Genomic DNA, 18,940 nt, shown 5'->3' on the forward strand with positions numbered 1-18,940 from the left:
AACATTAGACCCAAACTCCTGGCCCACAAGTCTTGTGTAGCCCCTTGGTTTATTTAGATTTGTCATGAGAATGCTCCACAGGGCCTTACCCTAATATGACAGCGACCCAATGAGTAGGCCAATGCAACATTAGACCGACTGTGTGTGTGTTTGTGCAACACAAGTCATTGACCCTCTATGGCTTCTTGAATAGGAACACAAATATTACCTGTTGGAGCATGTAGTCCCAAGAGAAGAATGGCATACCGACCTTCAGTTTATGTTCGTGTTTTATTGACCCCAATTACATTTGTTTTTAAAATGTGTCTTGTGTGATCTGATCACAAGTGGTCAGCTCTAAATACTGGTGTAAATCATCACTAAGATGCATTGTGATCTGACTGTGATCAAAAAAGTCCAAGGCAACTTACTGTAGGTGTGAGACTACAGTACAGTTTATTCACAACACCGGGGATGTGTTACCTACACACAATGTCAAGTAACAAGACCAATTTCTCTGTGGTTGAAGTCCCCTTATTATACCCTTAACACACACAGAGAAATCAGGAGATGCCACTCAACACACAATTTCAACAGAAGGAGGCTTCAGGGACAAAGGAGGTGTCAATACTACTCAGAAAAAGGAAGGGAACCATATTCTCATAGCATATTATGCAGGTTAAATTAAAACATTTAATTAAATAAGAAACTTATCATACTATCATATTTATTATTTAAAATGTATACCACATTATCACTCAAACCACTTGCAGAGGAGGTCTGACACGCACTTGATGACACCTTTTGTGGCACTCAGCAAAGTGTGTGGCTGTACATCTTGAATGCATGTATAAATTGGTTGACCATTTGCGATCAGATCACCCAAGACACATTCTAAAAACAAATTCAAACAGGCCCATTATGTAATTGGCTGATCCCAAGCACCGCCTCTCATTATTAATATTGCCAGATTAGACAACTTTGGTCAGACAAAATAGAACTGATTGGTAATCTACACAGTGGCGGAAAAGTGTGATGCTGGTGTGCAGAGATGTCGAAAGCGGAGTGAGCCACACTCATGTTGGAGCCAATGTGTGGAGCACTTGAGCCTCTGAATTCCAAGCTTGCTTAACTGTGACAGAGTAAAAAGGTGATTGTCAATTACAGTGTTGGCACAGTTACCTTGAAAAAGTAATCTGATTACTGATTACTCCTTTAAAAAGTAACTTAGTTACTTTACTGATTACTTGATTTTAACTTGGTTATCTAACCACTCAGTTTTGAAAATTAACGTTAAGGGTTGTTTTAAGGACATGTTTGTGCATGCCCATAGGCAGCCACTCTAAAGTAGTCAAAGGCGATTCAAAATGAGTCAGAAAAGTCGAGACAAGGCCCATCCTCAAAATTTCAGTGTCCACCACTGTTGTTCACCAAAACAAACCAGAAAAGGGACTCAAAGTGCTAAATACCGGAATTATCCTTTTAGTTTTAGATTGAAAAGTTGTGGTTTATTTTCATAATCTTCTAATTGTACCAGGGGAGCAAATAGCCTTACCCATAAAACTTTTGACATAAGAGTGGCCAACTTTATCTTCTATTTTTTTCCCTCTTTCAGTTTCAAGGGGTTGGATACAGGGCAATGCTCTCACTGGCTCATTTTAAACTCAAATAATGCTATTCAGAACTCACACAGCCAAGCTTTTCCACACAGTGCCCGTCTACGTCTTCATCCTGAGCGCAGTGGTATTTCTGGACTGTCTGACGCGTGACATGTCACTGAACCACAGAGGAGTGGGGGGGTGCTGGGCCGAGGGTTAAAACGTGTCAAAAGTTACCCCTGTTTTAGCAAGGGTCCCCCTGTGCTCTCGCCAGAGATTCGTCTCAACCCTGCCGCAATATTATCACTCCCAGCTTTGTACCCTTACAATTCACTTGTCAGCCTTTTTACAGCCTTTTGCACTTGTCAAGCTTGCCACAGCTTGATTAAACCAGTCAACAATCTCTCTGTGCCTGGCAGCAGTTTGAAATGCAATCTCTTCGGATGGCATCTTCCAGCCACTGACCCAGGCTCCTGGAGGTCCCTTCACAGGCAAACTGCCCATGTGTTGCTCTTCTACTCACAGAAGCGTTCATTTGTCACTTGACATATGTGTGCTTATAATAATATAATAATAAGAATAACATCACATATTATTATTATTATTATTATTATTATGAAGAAGAAGTACAAATAGAAAAAGAAGACGAATTCCACATTGACATGTGAGGTCTCTAAGCCCAACACAAGAAATATGTCATAACAGCTCAGTAAACTGTCTTGCATTGTTCCATTTTGTATTTTTCTGAAAACTGACAGAGGCATGTCTTCTGATGTTTATTTTTAAACAGGATGGTATAATAGTCCACCTTTTAGCCACAGAGTGCTTGCATGTTATACAGTGTTCGAATTACCCCGTCGTTTCCGGGGGGGCCCACTTGGGGGGGGGGGGGGATGAAATCTATGACATTATGAAATTCAGCCTAATAACAAAGGCTACTGTCGATTCAACATCCAATAGATTATAATAAGCAGGGTAGCCAGTTTATTAAAATGAAATATATGACATTATGAAATTCAGCCTAATAACAAAGGCTATTGCCAAAAATGAATCTGAGCAGAGCTAATTGTCAAATATTTTACGTGCACAACTGAACATCATCGCACAACTGAAAAAACTGAAAGTTAACACAAAACAGCTGTCTTCATCACATCTCGGCTAAGCATACTGGAGATAGTCCCAAAGTGGCCTATTGGTCTCTTTCTGGGCATTTTTTCCCATTTTCCACGCAGTTGATGGACGATGCCCATTGCCCAGCCTTCAGCCATGATTTCACGTATGGCTAGGGTTGAACTGGACCAGGGGAGGCGCATTGATGCTCAGAAAAAGAAGCGCATTTAAGCTGCGCTCCCTTAAACGATTTCTGGCTTTGTCATCAATGTCATCAAGCGCAGAGATTCCTCTCTCGCATTCTGCCGAAGTAGGCTAGGTAAAAACGTGTTGCCTGCGATGACGAGTTTCTTCAGGCAGGACCCTTCCCTTGCCCCTTGCATTTTAAAGTCCCGATACTCCTCGACATACATTCCTTTTAACTTTTTCCACTGCTGCTAATTGCTCAATTGCTAACAACGCTCTAGCAAAATTAATAACAACTCGATTCAGAGGAGGGTGAGATCGGACAGGACAGGGGGCTATTATGAGGAGCAGTGCCCCTGCAGTCTGTGGGGGAAATACACATTGCAACCAACGGGGAAAATGTAGATTATCATAGTTAAGGGTTGGCAACTTGACAATGAATGAGTGGGCCCCCTCTGGCAGTGATTTCGAGCAGAACTAGTAGTGCCCTGGCCAGAACTAAGGGGGCTGGGCACTACCGGGCCCTATGGTAATTCGAACACTGATGTTATACAGAAAAGATTATCTTTTCATTTTTGTTTTGCTCTTTCTTTGTTTTTGGAGCCATATATGCTCTCTACTATTTATCCTCTCTAATAGCTTCCTTTCTATCCAGAATGTCCATTGTGAGCCCTGTTTCGAACAATTTCATTACTACTCACAATACATGCCTTAGTTGATACCAGCCGGAATGAAAAGTTTTGATTATGTCCTTTCTCATGGTAAAAGGACCGGGTAGAAATATGAGTATTCACATGCTTGAATAGGCAGGCTGAAAGGCCTCTATTGTTCACCAACATTATTTCATAAGGAGAGGGGGACCATTTTTTTGTGTGTGTCTCTTACAGACCTAGGGAGAGAGCCCTGGCTGATCCATGTTTATTCCTGCTCTCTCTCTCACTCACTCTCTCTCTCGCTCTCTTTCTCACTCTCTCTCTCTCTCTCGCTCTCTCTTGTCTCTTTTGCAACACTGGCTGAAACATAACACACATTATCAACATGGTGGGATGTATTATTTGTTGACTATGTGGCATATCTGTGTAGATGCTTGATTGCATTATCAGTCTCATATGTGATTGGTGCCTTTGTCCTTACAGTAATAGTATTCATAAGATGCTCCCCTACAGACAGGGCTTCCCTAATGTTTATTAATGATGCTGGGTAGACTTATGCAGTTCCTCTCAACCACCAAGTCCTCTGGGACGTCTGAATAGTCAATAGCTAGAAGCACTTGCTGAGGTTTTACATAATAAATAACTTTAACACAGATGCAGTATACACAGCGACTATCTCTATTTCTTGTTATTTGAACCTTCAGTACCAGTAATTACTCAGTGTTTTATTTCAGCATTTCTGTGTTGCTGTTTCAAGATGGCGGAGCAACATGGAGGACTCCATGGAGGGAAACCTGCGTCCCAGTCCCTGTGCACATATAGGCCTTATTTCTAATTAACGAAAACACAACAATTTGGCTTTACATCCTACACACTAGCTTTCACTTACTGCATAAAAACTGAACCATAATGTACTATAACAAGTCTTTAATTAGTTAATGTATTTCAGTGACAGGCAATGGCTTACATCAACCATTAGGATGTGTTACAAATATATTATAAAACCGCTTGAATACAGACGTAAAGGATAGTGGGTAACTGCTCTTAAGTAACGTATTATCGGGTTGCCTAAATAACAGTGATAGCCCCCCACCAACAGACAGACGGTAAGAGTCTTGTTCAGGGCCCTCCTGTTAGCATTCAGCGCTGATGTTAGGGAGAGCAAACAAGCTCGTGCCCCGAGGTGGAATCGTCTAAGCGGACACGGCTGACAGGCCCTAAGCCACGGCTTCCTCACTCCCACCGCTCTCAAAATGGCATGACACATTACCCAGGCTGAGTCTCCACTTCTCTTCACCTCGGCGTGAGCATCGAAAGTGGCAACAGCGACTGTGAATCCAAAAAAAGAAACCGTGCTCGTACAAACCTAGCACCACATGATCTGTCAAACATACTACTTGAGCTCACACTGGTATGCACATCAGGCAGGGGTTTGTAAGTCAAGGAAACAGGAGGGAAGTTGAAGCTGAACTTGAGCTAGCGCAATGTCACCGGCCTTTTTTGGCGAGGAGTTATCAGGGGGGATGAGAGGGGGCAGGCATACTTATAACCTCTGCTGTGCAGGCGGCTTCCCATTGAGTGATAAAGCTGTGGAGTGGGCATAATTAAGGGGTCCTGAGTCTCTCTCTGTCTCTGGGTAAGGAGAGGAGAGGAGAGAGAGAGAGAAAGAGAGGACCAGAGAGGGGAGATTGGGAGAGAGAGAAAGAGAGAGAGGAGAGGATTTGCAGGATAGGAAAGGGAAGGATTAGAAAAGAGTGAATGTACAGTACTGTTTTTCCTGATGGGAACTGTTTTTTTTTTTGTCAAATGGGACTACATTTGTTGGGAGCTATTTAAAATGGGCAAGTAGGGTAAAAGGGTAAAAGCTGCAGCATAATGCTGCAATCCCAAAAATAGCAATCGGTTGAACTCATTACTATTATCCATGGAAGACAATTGACCTGCTCACACCTCTGCTCACTCTGTTCACTTTGGCATTGTTTGAGAGAAACAGTTAAATGCTAGCCTGACGTTGTCATACTCAAATTCTAGTCAGAATATGAGTCTGATACTGCTCCATTGAGACGTAATTATGGGGCGTGTTTCAACCAATACAGGGGGGGAATGCCTCTACACTCAATTGGATAGACCTAACCAATCAGAGCAACGAAATAGCTTACCATGAGATGTAGGAAGAACACAAACCATCCTTGTTCTCCAAAATGCCTTAACGTTATTTTCTGGTCTTTTGTAAAAGTTATTGTGCCGTCAATATCACCTACAACACTCATTAGCGAAATCTAAGAGATACGTAGTAGCATAGGCTATTTGAAAAAAAAAAACTGATAGCCTATCCCTCCGTTTTTAAAAATAATTCTGTTGAACACTGATATGCTACAAACATGTTATAAACAGCTGGGAAAGGCTGTTGCAAATCCCTCGAACAGGTGATCAATCAGAGATTTCAAACGAACGAGGGAACAACATGTCCCAATGCGACACGCTGTTTTCCCTTGATGAAAGTGAAACCATGAGTTTTCCCACATCTCAACTTTGGCCAAAGTTTTCAGAAATAATCGTTTTCAGTGATAAATCCTCATTGAAATAATATGCATTTTCCATATGGGGTCTTAGAAGCCATCTGTCTCCTTCTAGCCACAGCGTTTTTGTTGCAAACATAATCAACCTAAGCGTGCTCAGATGACGTGATAGACGAGGCGCTGTTGCTCAGCTGTCCATCATCATAAAGCTCGATTTGATTGGTCCGCCCAGCTCTGGTGCGAGCATAGTTGCTCCACAACGGAGCAATGCCAGACCGAACTTCCCGACATCAAATGTTGTAGGCGGGACTAAGTTCGGCTGGCACCCAGGCTAGTTAAATACTGTTACATGCTGTTTTTCTAAAGCTCCACATTAGACCAGAGGTATGCATTCTGCAAGTTACCTAAAGAAAGGTTAACAGCAAGCTGATCCCAATATATCTTGATAAGGATTTATCGACAATCCAGTAAGATCAAAATTCCATCTACCATTCATGTCTTGTTGTATTGTTGTGTGCAATTGCAATGAGAGACTGTAATCATTTCCAGTCAATTTAATTTCATGTTCTGATGTAGAACCAGTGACTCAAAGCTTGAAAATATTAAGCAAGCACATGGTCAGACGTGTCAAGGAAAAATCTCAAAGAAAAACCTTGAGCAGAACCCACAAAAGTGGGACAGTGCTTTTGCCTGTTAATGGACATATGGGCTATCTGATAGAGATCTATGTGTCTAATCACAGATTTTACCCGACAAAGACACACACACACACACACACACACACACACACACACATTTCAAAGCGTGACCATGAAACCAGCTGCCCATTATGCTTTACCGGCTCCTACCTGTCTCTCGGTCAACCTCAGTCCTGGAGAGAAAGACAGAGAAAGATAATACACAATCATCTTACATAACCTAACCACAACTGACATGTTGTAATAATAATGAATATTGATGCATCTCTGAGTGTAGGCTTTCGTAGAACTGACAGTTGCCTCAAACAAAACACAAGAACACAGGAAAGGTTGCACTTGTTAGGGATTGTCTGATGTTTATACACTGATTCTTTTATAGCACAGGGCCACTCATGAAACTCATGAAAGTGTTTTGCAAGTTTTTCCAGACTACAATACCTCATTTTAAGTGCACGGTGGGTTGTTGGAGTCATTGTTTCACAATGAATGGAAAAGTCTGCATGAATGCAGCTTCAAAAGGGCAACTCCATTTAGCTCTGGCTACCTTGGGCTGAACCATTACTATTCTATAAAACTCCTGAATGATAGAAATTACTGTGCCTTTCTTTCAGTGTCCATGGGTACCAGTCTGCAGCATGCCATTTTATTTTTCTTGAAACACTGCAGTTAAGTGGTTCAATAAGATTATTGCAAAAGCAGGTTCATCTCGCCAATATGTAAAAGTTTTCTAACAATTAAACCGCAATTCTGTTATTTTACCCACCCAGAAGCTAATTGCATCTGTGTCGCAAAATGTGATTATGTCACAACCAACACAGAGCTACACAACTCTTAGAAACAGGAGAAAATTAGATGACAACAGGTCAGTATTCAGGCTGTGAATACATTGGTCTATTTAAATTTTCAGAAATTTGTGATGTGATTCCATCTGCATATTGACCATATATATTCTTTATTTTAAATGACCTCTGCTTCTATTTACTTTCATTTATAAATTACAATATTTAGACTTTTGATATATACATTTAGGAGGTTTTAAGGGCTTCACCGTCCAGTTGAATTCTCTAGTTCTCAGCAATCCTCCTTTGAGACTCGGCGCCCAGTGTTTGAGAGAAGGTTATCACTAATGACCCTATTTGTCACTGTTTGGAATGCCTTAAAGGTCACTTAGGGATGTTGAGATTAATTGTAGATAGAAATCATGTATTTAAAGGAAACAGAATCAATCTTGCCTCTGTAAATAAAATGCTGATGTCAACGTGAGTAAAACTCACCGAACAAGCTCAGCAGTGTGGTGGGGAAAATACTCTGATAAAACAATCTATTGTGCCATAGTCCTAATGTGCTATTTATAGGCTAGTCATTCTGTGTCTTTTTGTGGAAAACATAGCATTCACACTAGCCACAGTTTCTGAATGTATGAATTTGTGAAGGCAAGGATTGTTCATCACAACCATTTGTCAGCCCTAAACATTGCTTCTCCCCTGGTCACTTGAGTGAACCAAAGTTTTTGCAGAGCTGACAGATTGTCCCACTCTCCCGGTTTGAGCAAACACATAGGAATAAATGCATCAATGCCTTTCACTAGCATCACTACAACTAAGCCCAGTTCTCACACTACAGGCTTACTGTTAGCATTATATAAATAGGTCACTTCTTGTGTTTAAATTGCTCAAAATCATCTGCTTCCCCCCAAATCCTGGAATTCTGAGTAGACTCCTAGGTTTGCTGTTGAGCCGACTATCCATACATACGCAGAACGCCCTCTCCTATCGTTTGTTGTTATGGTTGTTGACTTGGCTTTTGCTGTGCAGATGCTATGTGACTCACAGAGCACACTCTACATGTTAGTCATCTTTCTCTGGAAATTCTCTTTCCTAGAAATGATAGGCTAAGTTGTCAGTAATCACTGCTTTTTACTAATATTCAGACAGAAATATCAGTCTCGTCAGATTGTAAATATATCCCCCTGAGTATTTATGCCCTTATGACAGTCTAGGATTGTTTGAATGGTTTTGATGATATAATGCAGATTCAAAGAGAAAAAGAATAAAGAGAGAAAAGAGAGGCCAGTGCAGTGTGTTTACATGTTGGCCTCAGTTGTTTTCCTGAAGCCTCTTCCAAACTAGGGCAACCTCAGGGTCTCTTGTCTTGACAGCTGTTGGTGGATGTGTAAAATTTGCTGTGCTATTTTAAGCTCATCTGGTTAATGCACACTGTATACACACATCCAATTTTGCGCACCCCACATCCTCTGAAATCCTCCATTTTAAGCATGAAGGCTTAACATAAGCTCAGTATTGTGCACATTTGTATGTACTCATAATCTTATGGTCAACGTTTTAACATTGCATGACTCCACACAATGTGACTTGAGGTTTAGTTGTTGTGTGCACACCCTTGATTTCTGCTGGTCTTGTCTCTCTCAGCAAAATTAAAAAATGCACTTTGGTGGGGAATGGGACATTTTAATGGAGAAGGGATGTACCACTGAATGTCATGAGACAAGACTGCAAGTTCCCTTAGGAAGTGAATTAAAAAAGTTTTGTTGTCTTCTTAAAGGGATATTCCACCATTAGGGAATTACACTCATTTTACACCTCCCCGAGTTAAACAATTGAATTTTATCTTTCTCCAGTTCATCCAGCCGTTCTCTGAGTCTGGCGATACCAGTTTTAGCTCCAGCCTAGCATAGATCATTGAATCTGATTAGACCATTAGCTTCTCGCCTACTAGTATCACGTTTAAAAGTGACTAAGATTTCAGGTAATTTTCCTATTTAAAACTTGTCTCCTCTCAAGATAGAAAGCAATTTCTTTGGTTAAAGTTGTAAAAGTTTTCCCTCAGAGTGCTTCAGTTTCCACCTAAAGGCGATTTTCAACCCAGTGAAAACAGTGCGCCGGGCAATTTCATATAGTGGTCTGCAGCCATTGAATAATGGCCTGTTATGTTCTGAAATAAACCTGCTATTAAGTTCCAGCTTCTGTATCTGTTTCTGATGCACTTGTGATCGCTACCATATGATTGCCAATGCTTTTCATGCACTATGGGTTCCATGTTTGTTTACCTGTCCCCAATTTCAATTTGGCATAAATGGCCCTAATGTCACACACACACACACATACACACAAAATTTGATTGTCTAAAATAGGATGACTTGTGTGCATTGTGGGTCCTTTGAAGACTAATGTTAGCCTACATTCTCAAAAAGATCATTGTTGTAACTGAAACTTCCCAGTTTTAAATGGCAATGTTAAGTTTACACGGTATTCTGTAAAGCTGGACAGACACGGTATGATTTTGGCCAAATGTTTTAATCTGATTCAATCAGCCCCAACAAACTAGAATTAGGTTGAATTCCTGTCTGATCAGTTAGTTAGTCATGCAGTCACAGCAGGATTAGAACACCCAATCAAAAGATGAAACAATCCATTTGGCAGATCTTGATTGATCATTTGGATTTCTGGCATGTCAGAATTTTTTATTGGCTGTTTTTCATTGTGAGCGGTTTAAATGTGCAATGTGAACACAGCAACTGTGATTGAAACGCATAGTGAGAGTTACCACGACATATCATACATGATTAACAAAAATCTAGTGTCTGCTTGTTAAATTGTAAAAAAGAAATTCTCACTCACCAAACTGTTTCACCATTTACATTTTGTATCCATAGCACATGTGGTGGAAAGCTGTAAGTCTAAACTATAATAATAAACATAAGTGTACATGAATTGCTCTAAAGGAACCCACTGGATGATTGATGGTACTTTTTCATATTGGAAATTAGCCTATTAGTATGGTTTAACAGAAAACGCATTACAATTAAAAACAGAAAATAATTAAAACAGTATCTGGCACATTTTTCATATCTGCGACTTACACCTCCTCTTAAAATGAGCTTCCAAACAGCAACACTATCTCTGGTGAATCACCTTATTGATCCGAAACTCCCCCATTTTCCTGTTACACCAGGACTCTTAGCCATAATGGATTAAATCACACCATCCCAGATAGCGGTGTAGGGGGTATACATCTATTAGACCCTGAGTGGTAGGGCTATACTGTTTTTCATATGAGCTTTGTGTCATTTATTTTTAAAAATACTTTGTTTGACACACACACAAATAAAGTAGGTGTCCTTTATGTGAAATAGATTATAAAGAAGGAATTTCACATCACATTATTTGGATAAAATAGCTCCTTTGTGCACAAGCTGTATTAAAATTGAAATAATGTAGGGGAGAACAGGGTAAGTTGTGCATAGTGGTAAGATGAGTCACCCTTTTTTTATGGAAAGGTACAGCACATGGCAAATGTGGTAAAAAAAATATGTGTAAAAAAAAAAAATGTGATTTTTTGCTCTCCAAATGGATTCCATTTATGTCCAGAGTTAGGGTGATTTAGAGAAAACGTGAATAGAACAACATTCTGATGCATTACACCTCAATTGGTGCCCTAAGCTATAATGTGAGGGCTAAACAAAATCATGAATGTTACCTTACCTTGTTGTGAGAAGCATTTTCTTTCATATTATTTAATATGACGTGTATGCTATTTTTTAACAAAAGATAGAACTAACAGCCTGTTAAATTGTCAAATATCTAATATTTCACACCTCCTAGAGTTCATGCAATTGCTCTCATGAAATTATTAGTTTATTTTGTAATATCCTATGAGAATATGTTTTATTATATTTATTTCTACATTTTAATTATATGGATTTTTCATTGTACTGAGCAAGACCATATGCTGTAAACATCTTGTTTTCTGTCTATTCTTTGACCATTTGAGTAAAAATGGTTTAAACAACCATTATTACAGTAGAGTATTAAATAATTATCCATATTAATTGTTTTGTACATTATTATATTTTAGACAAAATACTGGTTACACCAATTGACATAAATCGGTTACACCAATTGACCATAAAACGTTTATAGCAATAGGACAAGAAAATGACACAGAAAATAGGCATCAAGGTAAACTGAATTGGATATTTTCATGTCATTCATCATATTCCATATCAAATATCATTTCATAACATCAATGAAGAAACTTGTGTTCTATTTGATTTCAATTCAGTTCTCATACAATTTCAGTCTATACCCAATATTTTTAAAAAGAGTGAGATAAAGGGCCCTATTTTCGCGATGCAAAACCTGGCGCAAAGCGTATTATTATTCTGACGCAAAGTTTTTCCCTATCTTACACTTCACTTTTATTAAATAATGCGCCCAGGGGTGTGGCAATTACCAACATAAGGTGTGGTCTGGCACATGATCTAAAAATCGCTATCTTATACCGTCTAAAAAGCATTACGCCACTGACCAAGAAAAGCCTGGTCTATATAGCGAAAGGCGCATATGAAACACAGCTGAAGACGCACTGTCACGAGATGTAAGCAGCAATTCCTCTGCAGAATAAATGTCCTTAGGTTATTTATTCAGTCATTCGAACATTATAAGGGGAAGTTTTGCTTTTTTCAGGCTATATGTTTTTGCTGGTAACCCATTGTCAGTCAATATTGAAAGTAATTAACTGTGTATAATTGTTTTGTCGTTGACTAAGACACCACAGTGGAGTTAGTTTCACTTTGCCTATATGTTCAATTAATAGACAAGTGCAGATGTGTGTAGCCTATACTCTACTCGGTTTTAGTAAAGAATGGCTTAGTGGAATACCTGTTCCATACGGTCTTGCGTACAAGCAGATTCCTTCAAATACACCGCTGACTATCAAAATACTGATGCGCTGTTTGAAGTTGCCCTGCTTGCTGTTAAAGGGAATGACAGATGTCCTCCTCATTGGTTTAAAGGATGTTAAGCCCAAAACACACCCATGACTGATTAAGAAACATAAGAGCCACCTTTTTGCGCCAGGCACCTGACGTTTGATAACAAAACCACCCCGAATGTGGACTGGACAAACCCCTAAATGTATTTACGCTATTTGCTAGTGACCATGCATTTTATATTGCTAAATTAGGGCCCAAAGTGTGTGTGAGAGAGAAAAAGAGTGAGTGAAAGAGTGGGTATGATAATTTCTTTAACAACCAACCAACAGCAGGATCTGCGTTCACATGCACTCTGTGGCAAGACAAGTTTTTCTTGCTTGTAAGTGGCATCCATTGGGGGACAAGAGGTACATTTTATATATAATAAATGTATTTATATTATTTATTTATAATTTGAACATACTGTTTACATACATCATAATAAAATATTAAAAAAATAATTATGGAAGTTTAAATTTAAAATGAAAAGCTTTGACATTTCAAAAATCGCTTAAATTGCAATCTAATTAAATCCTTTTAAAGATATTGTTCATGCTAAACAGTGAGTCACTATTTAAATTATACAAATAATATAATTGGCACCTAAAATTACATACTCTTGGCACTGAATCTGATCAAACTGGTCTCAAACAGAAAAGAGTCAAATGGTGTAACCGGTTACACCATTTGACATTTCTATTTAAAAGCAAAATTTGCAGGCATTATTATGGACAACTATGTACACACTTCACCTTTATGTGAATATTCAAACACAGTTTTTACATTAAATTGAATATTTTATGATTTTAATGATGTATCAACATTTTTAAAAGGTCATACAATTTGACATGTAACCTAAGCTTGCCTGGCCATGGCCTAAAAACACTATTATGTTACTTTAAGAGAGTTGCTAACCTTGACTCATAGCAGTTGGGGTCTTGAAGGGTCCTTCTCTATGACATAATTTTCTGTCATATGATTCTCTGACATAATACATACAAAATTGTTTCTTAAATGGTGGTTACACCACTTGACATTTTAAGTGGTTGATGTGACAGACACGATTCCCCATATTAATTGAAACATTCAGAACAATTGGGTTTCATTACTTGTATTAAATATAGAAAAGTTCTTGTGCAAGATCATGCCAGATTATTTTAGAAGGGATTTTGGAGAGAATTTCACATTTTTTTCAGCAAGTGTAATTATTTGGTTCATGTTTTTGTGGTTACACCATGTTGACAATTTTACCCAAATTCAGTTAATACCCTTTCAAAATTAAATAAATCCAAAACTTTAAGATTAGGGTTTGATGAAAATGATATATGAATTTTAACAATTTTAAATGTATGTAACCCATATGTACACAAAAAAATGAGCGTCACGTCATTGACCCAAAAGCTGGTAGAGCTGGTAAAAGCTGGTAAAGAATCAGTGTGAAAGTCCTTACTTTGTTGTGTACATAATTAGATTCAAGCCTTATGTTCATGACACTATATGATCATGTACTGCTTTCCATTCACTTGTCCTGGACATGAGAGAGAAAGGATGAGGTAATAATAACATAGCTTAAACAGTGTAAGTATCAGCATGTGAACAAAAACAGCCTAGCCTATTAAATGTCAGGTTAATTTAGGGCTCTGAAATTCTTATTACATTTATATTTAATGATTTTGAAGATGTTTTCATCTGTCATCTGTAGTCACAGGTAAAATGTATGTAAATAGTTAACCAAGGAAAATCTCAGCTGCATAGGATGTGTGTCAGATAGACAATTCTGAGGGGAAATACATTTTTTCAAAGATACAGAAGATAGAGATAAAGAAGTGCACAGACGTTTTTTACTGCTTGGCTTTGTAGGTAACAACAGTGTGCATCTTACTTTCCTCTGGTTCAGCTGAGGATTCCTTGTCTACATGAACCTTTCTTCAACGATATAAATATTTGATGAATAGAGTTCTCTTAACCCAAGTGTAGAGCAACTTTGTGCGGTCTTTGTCATCAAAATCTAACATTGACATCCCAGCTTGCTAACTTTAGTAAGTTTGCTTTTCTTTGTACCTTCACAATTACCCTGAGACACTGCTTTACGATGACGACTCACCCAGGTGGGTTGGGGGACTCCAGTAGAGGGTTTTGTAATCCTGTCCATCTGTCTGTCCATGTGTGTGTGTGAGCGTGTAACTACTTTGTGTTGTGTTGACTGACTATGCAATTTAGCCCTGCAACTCTCCGGACCCGCATCTTGCAGCACCACCAGATTAGGAGGCAAGCGTGCTGGAAAGGGAACTAAAAAAAACATTCTTGCATGTCTTACTAGCACGTGTCTTAAATATGGGATGGGCATTTTTATGCTTTTTCCCCCAAAATTGCACTGTGCCTACTTCTGAGGCCACTGTTCCCAGTTTGGCCTATACCATCAAATGCTTGACCTCTTTAGAAAGCTAAGATCATGTAGTTTCTTAGGAAACAATCATAGCTGAGCTAGCATGCAGTAGCCTGAAAAGTTGCGGGTTCAATTCCTGGCTTCCACTGTTAGATAAGCTCACAAAATATCCTTGACTACTGTAACCACTTGCAGCTCCTGAGTTATTCATGAATTATAGTATTAGGAAGTGATTTATAAAACATCTATCCACACCCTAACTAATCATTAGTGCATGTGTTTAATCATTATTTTTATAAAGGCATAGGTGTAAATCGTTTCTTAATCATTAACACACCCATTCTAACTGATGTTATATACCAGACAATTCCTTAACAACTGTTTAATAATGGAAATATTACTTCATTACCAATTATTATTGCATAATGTATTAAGTATTAAAAACAATTTATAAACATAGCGGAGCTGATTGGATGCTCAGGATGAGGCCTCAATCAACCAGTCACACCGTTCCAAAGCCCCGCGCCAACAGACCAGGGTCATTGCACAAATCAGATCCATTTTCGACAAAGTGTTGAAAACTGCTGTATAATGTAGGGTCACAATGAAACAACATCAGTCTGGGGTGGCGCTGGCACCGGCAGTCTTGAATCTGCAGAACAAGCACAACAGAGGTACCAAGGGCCTTGTTTTTAGGACAAAGCAATTGTATTGAGAGCATTTTGGTATAAGCGGTGTTATGGTAGTCTACATGTCTTGATAGTGAGTGCTAACTAACAAATAGCAGTAATCAGGACCCCCGGGATCTGTAAAAGGTTGCATAGGAACATTGCGTACTGCATACCATGGTGTCACAGGATTGAGCTGCCAATTGGTGCACTATAAAATTTTTGAGACAAAATATGTGTAGAATGCTTCTGCTCTGGTTGTCTCTGTGTAAAAATGAAAAGACAGGGTTTCTCAGTGATCTATGCTACACAAAATGAACAAAAATATGAAATGCAAACGCATTCAAGACACTTTAAGGCAGTGATCAGCTGAGAGCAGTGTAGGCTATAGAAATGGAAAACTTCCTGCTTCCCCAACCCTCCACAGCCCATCACATGCTTTCTTCTTGGGCATTCTCCACACTCAATCCCTGACTTCTGACTGGTTGATGTTCGAGCCATGCTCTGAAACTTTACGAAGAATATTTCTGCCACCAGCTGACACACACCCGAAGGGATCCATATTAGGCCTAAGAGGGGGAAACGAAAGAAAGAAAGATAACTTTAAAATTATATATATGTTATATATACATGTTTCTCTGATATCTTGAAACCTAGCTTTCCAAACAAGCAAACTAGGTCTAACTACAAATAACCTACACATTTTATATAGCCTAGCCTAGTCCTATAGGCCTAATCTTAGGCTATCTTGAAAAGACCCACAGCCTATAGCCTAGCCTACCTCAGTCGTCCCTAATGCAAGCAAAACGCCCCTTACTCTACACCTTCTCTCTTATCTAACATTTATCAATTTCCACACTATTTGGACGGTCCGATCGATACCTTTAATTGCTGGTCTGTTTTGCTGTATCAAGGCACCCTGCTTTAACTGCTCCATCACGAGCTACAGGGAACAGGTTGCCAGGGAAACGGCCGCATGGCAACAGGATCAGAGCCTGGGGGTTGTCTGCTGCTAGGTCGGCGCCCGTTTTACATTTCCTCACTAGATGGTGTGCAAGCCACTGGAGAGTACACTTCAGCGCGTAGTACAGCTCTGAGAAAACAAACCTTGGAAACTACACACCGCATCATTTCTTGTGGTTTTAAGGAAGAGAGGGGTCGGGATTAACGTTTCAGCTCACATTTTCAAGCGCACAACGAGGACAATATTAATCGAGCTGTGATGGACATAATGAACGCGGTGCAGGATGCGTGTGTCTCCGGTCAGTGGCTCACCGCTATCATTCTTAGCCTTTGCTGCGTTCTTCCCTCCTGTATGCCTGCTGGACAAACTGTGGACTATTCCTCAATTACAAGTGCTGTCTTCAAACAAGGAGACACGGCAATATTGAGGTACGATTGATAAACCGAAAACTATGTCCCGTTCTTTGCTACTTGCTTGACATAGCTTTGTCGCTTCACGAGACTGATGTCTATTGTAAAAAGTAGTTCGAGTAAATAAAATGAAAAACAAAAAGAACCGTTAACTGCACATTTGCTTTCCCCGGGCTTAAGTGGGTCACGGCGAACATTGCGGTTTAACACTGTGTTACAGTTAGGCTACACTTTATGTGCGCGTTTTAACGTTAGTTGGAACCACGAGTTTTCAGAGTGAGGTAGCCAAAGTGTTCTGAATGATGTAGCCCTCCATAGTCTCGTAGTCTAGGCTATAGGCTACTGTTGAAAGATACTAGTGACTGAGGTAGGCTACCGTATTGTGTTCATTGATGCTGGCATCCAGATAGCGTAGCTATCACCAAAATATCCTTATGACAGTGTAGGCTATTTGAATGCTTTGTAATAATAGCATAGTGCACTCTTTTTTGGTAGAGTCTACGAGTTTTGTTTAGGAAAGGAACTACTGCAAAACGCATAATCTCGTCTAGAAGTAGGAGGACCACACTAATGTAAGAAAGTAGCCTATTTAATAGTCAGTCGCGTCTGATGTGAAAGCAGTCCTCAGTTACCACTTCATTAAATCTAAACTACATGCATGGAACAGAAAGTATTCTCCTTTGAGCGTTGTAGAGCCCATTTCTCATTGAAAGAAATCTGATTTGTTGTTGTAGAGCTAATGGTGTTTTAACCACGCAATTCTTTAATGAAATGGATTGGATGTTCCGTGTTTTGCTGACAGTAAATAACAGATAATAATGTGGATGGGTCTCTGGGGAGAAAAAAAACAAGACAGGAAACATCCTCATAGACATAGACTGAGCCGACTGGGTTGTGCAATGAACAAGCTGTTTTAAATAGCTTGGAAAGGCTACGACAACTTACTGACATCCAAACAGTCCAACCATTAAGAAGTAATGTAAGTTTACTAAGTTTCCTCCTATCAGAGTTTAAAAAGCGTTTCTTGTTTAAAAATGAACACTCTCTAGTAGGCTAGTTTAGGGGGGTTTGGCAGAATAATGATCCAGATTAGGCTCATTCATTAAAGCACATTGAATTTTTTCTCCCTTTTATGTGGTAGGCTACTGGAAAGTGAACGCTATCAATTCATTCAGAACAGAACAAATTCCAAGGCATCAGTCAGCTCATGAGTCTAGAACAGCAGGTTGGGGTGGGGTCTCTATTGGAGGCTATTCCTTTTTCTATTAGGAAGGATGAGCCAGTCCTTTTGAAAAAGTGAGCATTTCCCCATTAGAGAGCCATGGAATTTAATTTGGCACAATATGTGTGAAATAGCCTACAAACTCAAAGTAAGGCCTTGGAATTTAATAGCTACTGGAGATGGACCACTGCCATTATTGGACACATACAGTAGCTGGTAGTCTCCATTTGACCTTATACACTATCTACTTGTTTCAACATAACAAGAATAATGGAATAACGGTTTATTGTTGCCTATATGATGCTGCCCTCTTCACCATCATTATGGTTGCAAAAATCTGGGAACTTAAACTTAAAAAGTTGGACACTTTCCATGGGAATGTATGGGAAATAAGTGAAAAAGTGAAAAAGACTTGCACACTGCCTTTGAACGACTCAACTTTTAATAGAAAAAAGACACAACGTTTTGCACACTGCCTTTGAACGACTCAACTTTTAATAGAAAAAAGACACAACGTTTCGATCTTATGATCTTCTTCAGGCATCTTAGAAGATGCCTCTGAAGAAGATCAAGATCGAAACGTTGTGTCTTTTTTCTATTAAAAGTTGAGTCGTTCAAAGGCAGTGTGCAAGTCTTTTTCACTTTTTCACTTGTATGCCCTTTTTGATTTGGCACCTGCTGAAACATTTGTGTATGTGCGCACTTCATAGTATGCTTTGAATTTGCAGATTGGCTTTTAACAGGGAACTTAAATGTAGCATCTTGAGTTCAACT

At 39.3% G+C, this 18,940-nt stretch overlaps 1 protein-coding gene across 1 annotated transcript in view; it reads left to right on the plus strand.

Moving 5' to 3' along the window:
• The first annotated feature begins 16,733 nt into the window (after positions 1 to 16,733).
• The window catches only part of negr1 (neuronal growth regulator 1), a 113,689-nt gene continuing 111,482 nt past the window's right edge, over positions 16,734 to 18,940 (plus strand). The window contains exon 1 of the mRNA XM_076276563.1: positions 16,734 to 16,962. Within this exon, the coding sequence (XP_076132678.1) occupies positions 16,793 to 16,962 (170 nt within the window). The 5' untranslated portion in view covers positions 16,734 to 16,792. The remainder of the gene's footprint in view (positions 16,963 to 18,940) is intronic.

Source organism: Alosa pseudoharengus, unplaced genomic scaffold (assembly GCF_046254945.1).
Source record: "Alosa pseudoharengus isolate Yale_2024_CS ecotype anadromous, Long Island Sound unplaced genomic scaffold, YU_APseudo_1.1 YU_APseudo_1.1_scf_11, whole genome shotgun sequence".
Lineage (NCBI taxonomy): Eukaryota > Metazoa > Chordata > Actinopteri > Clupeiformes > Clupeidae > Alosa > Alosa pseudoharengus.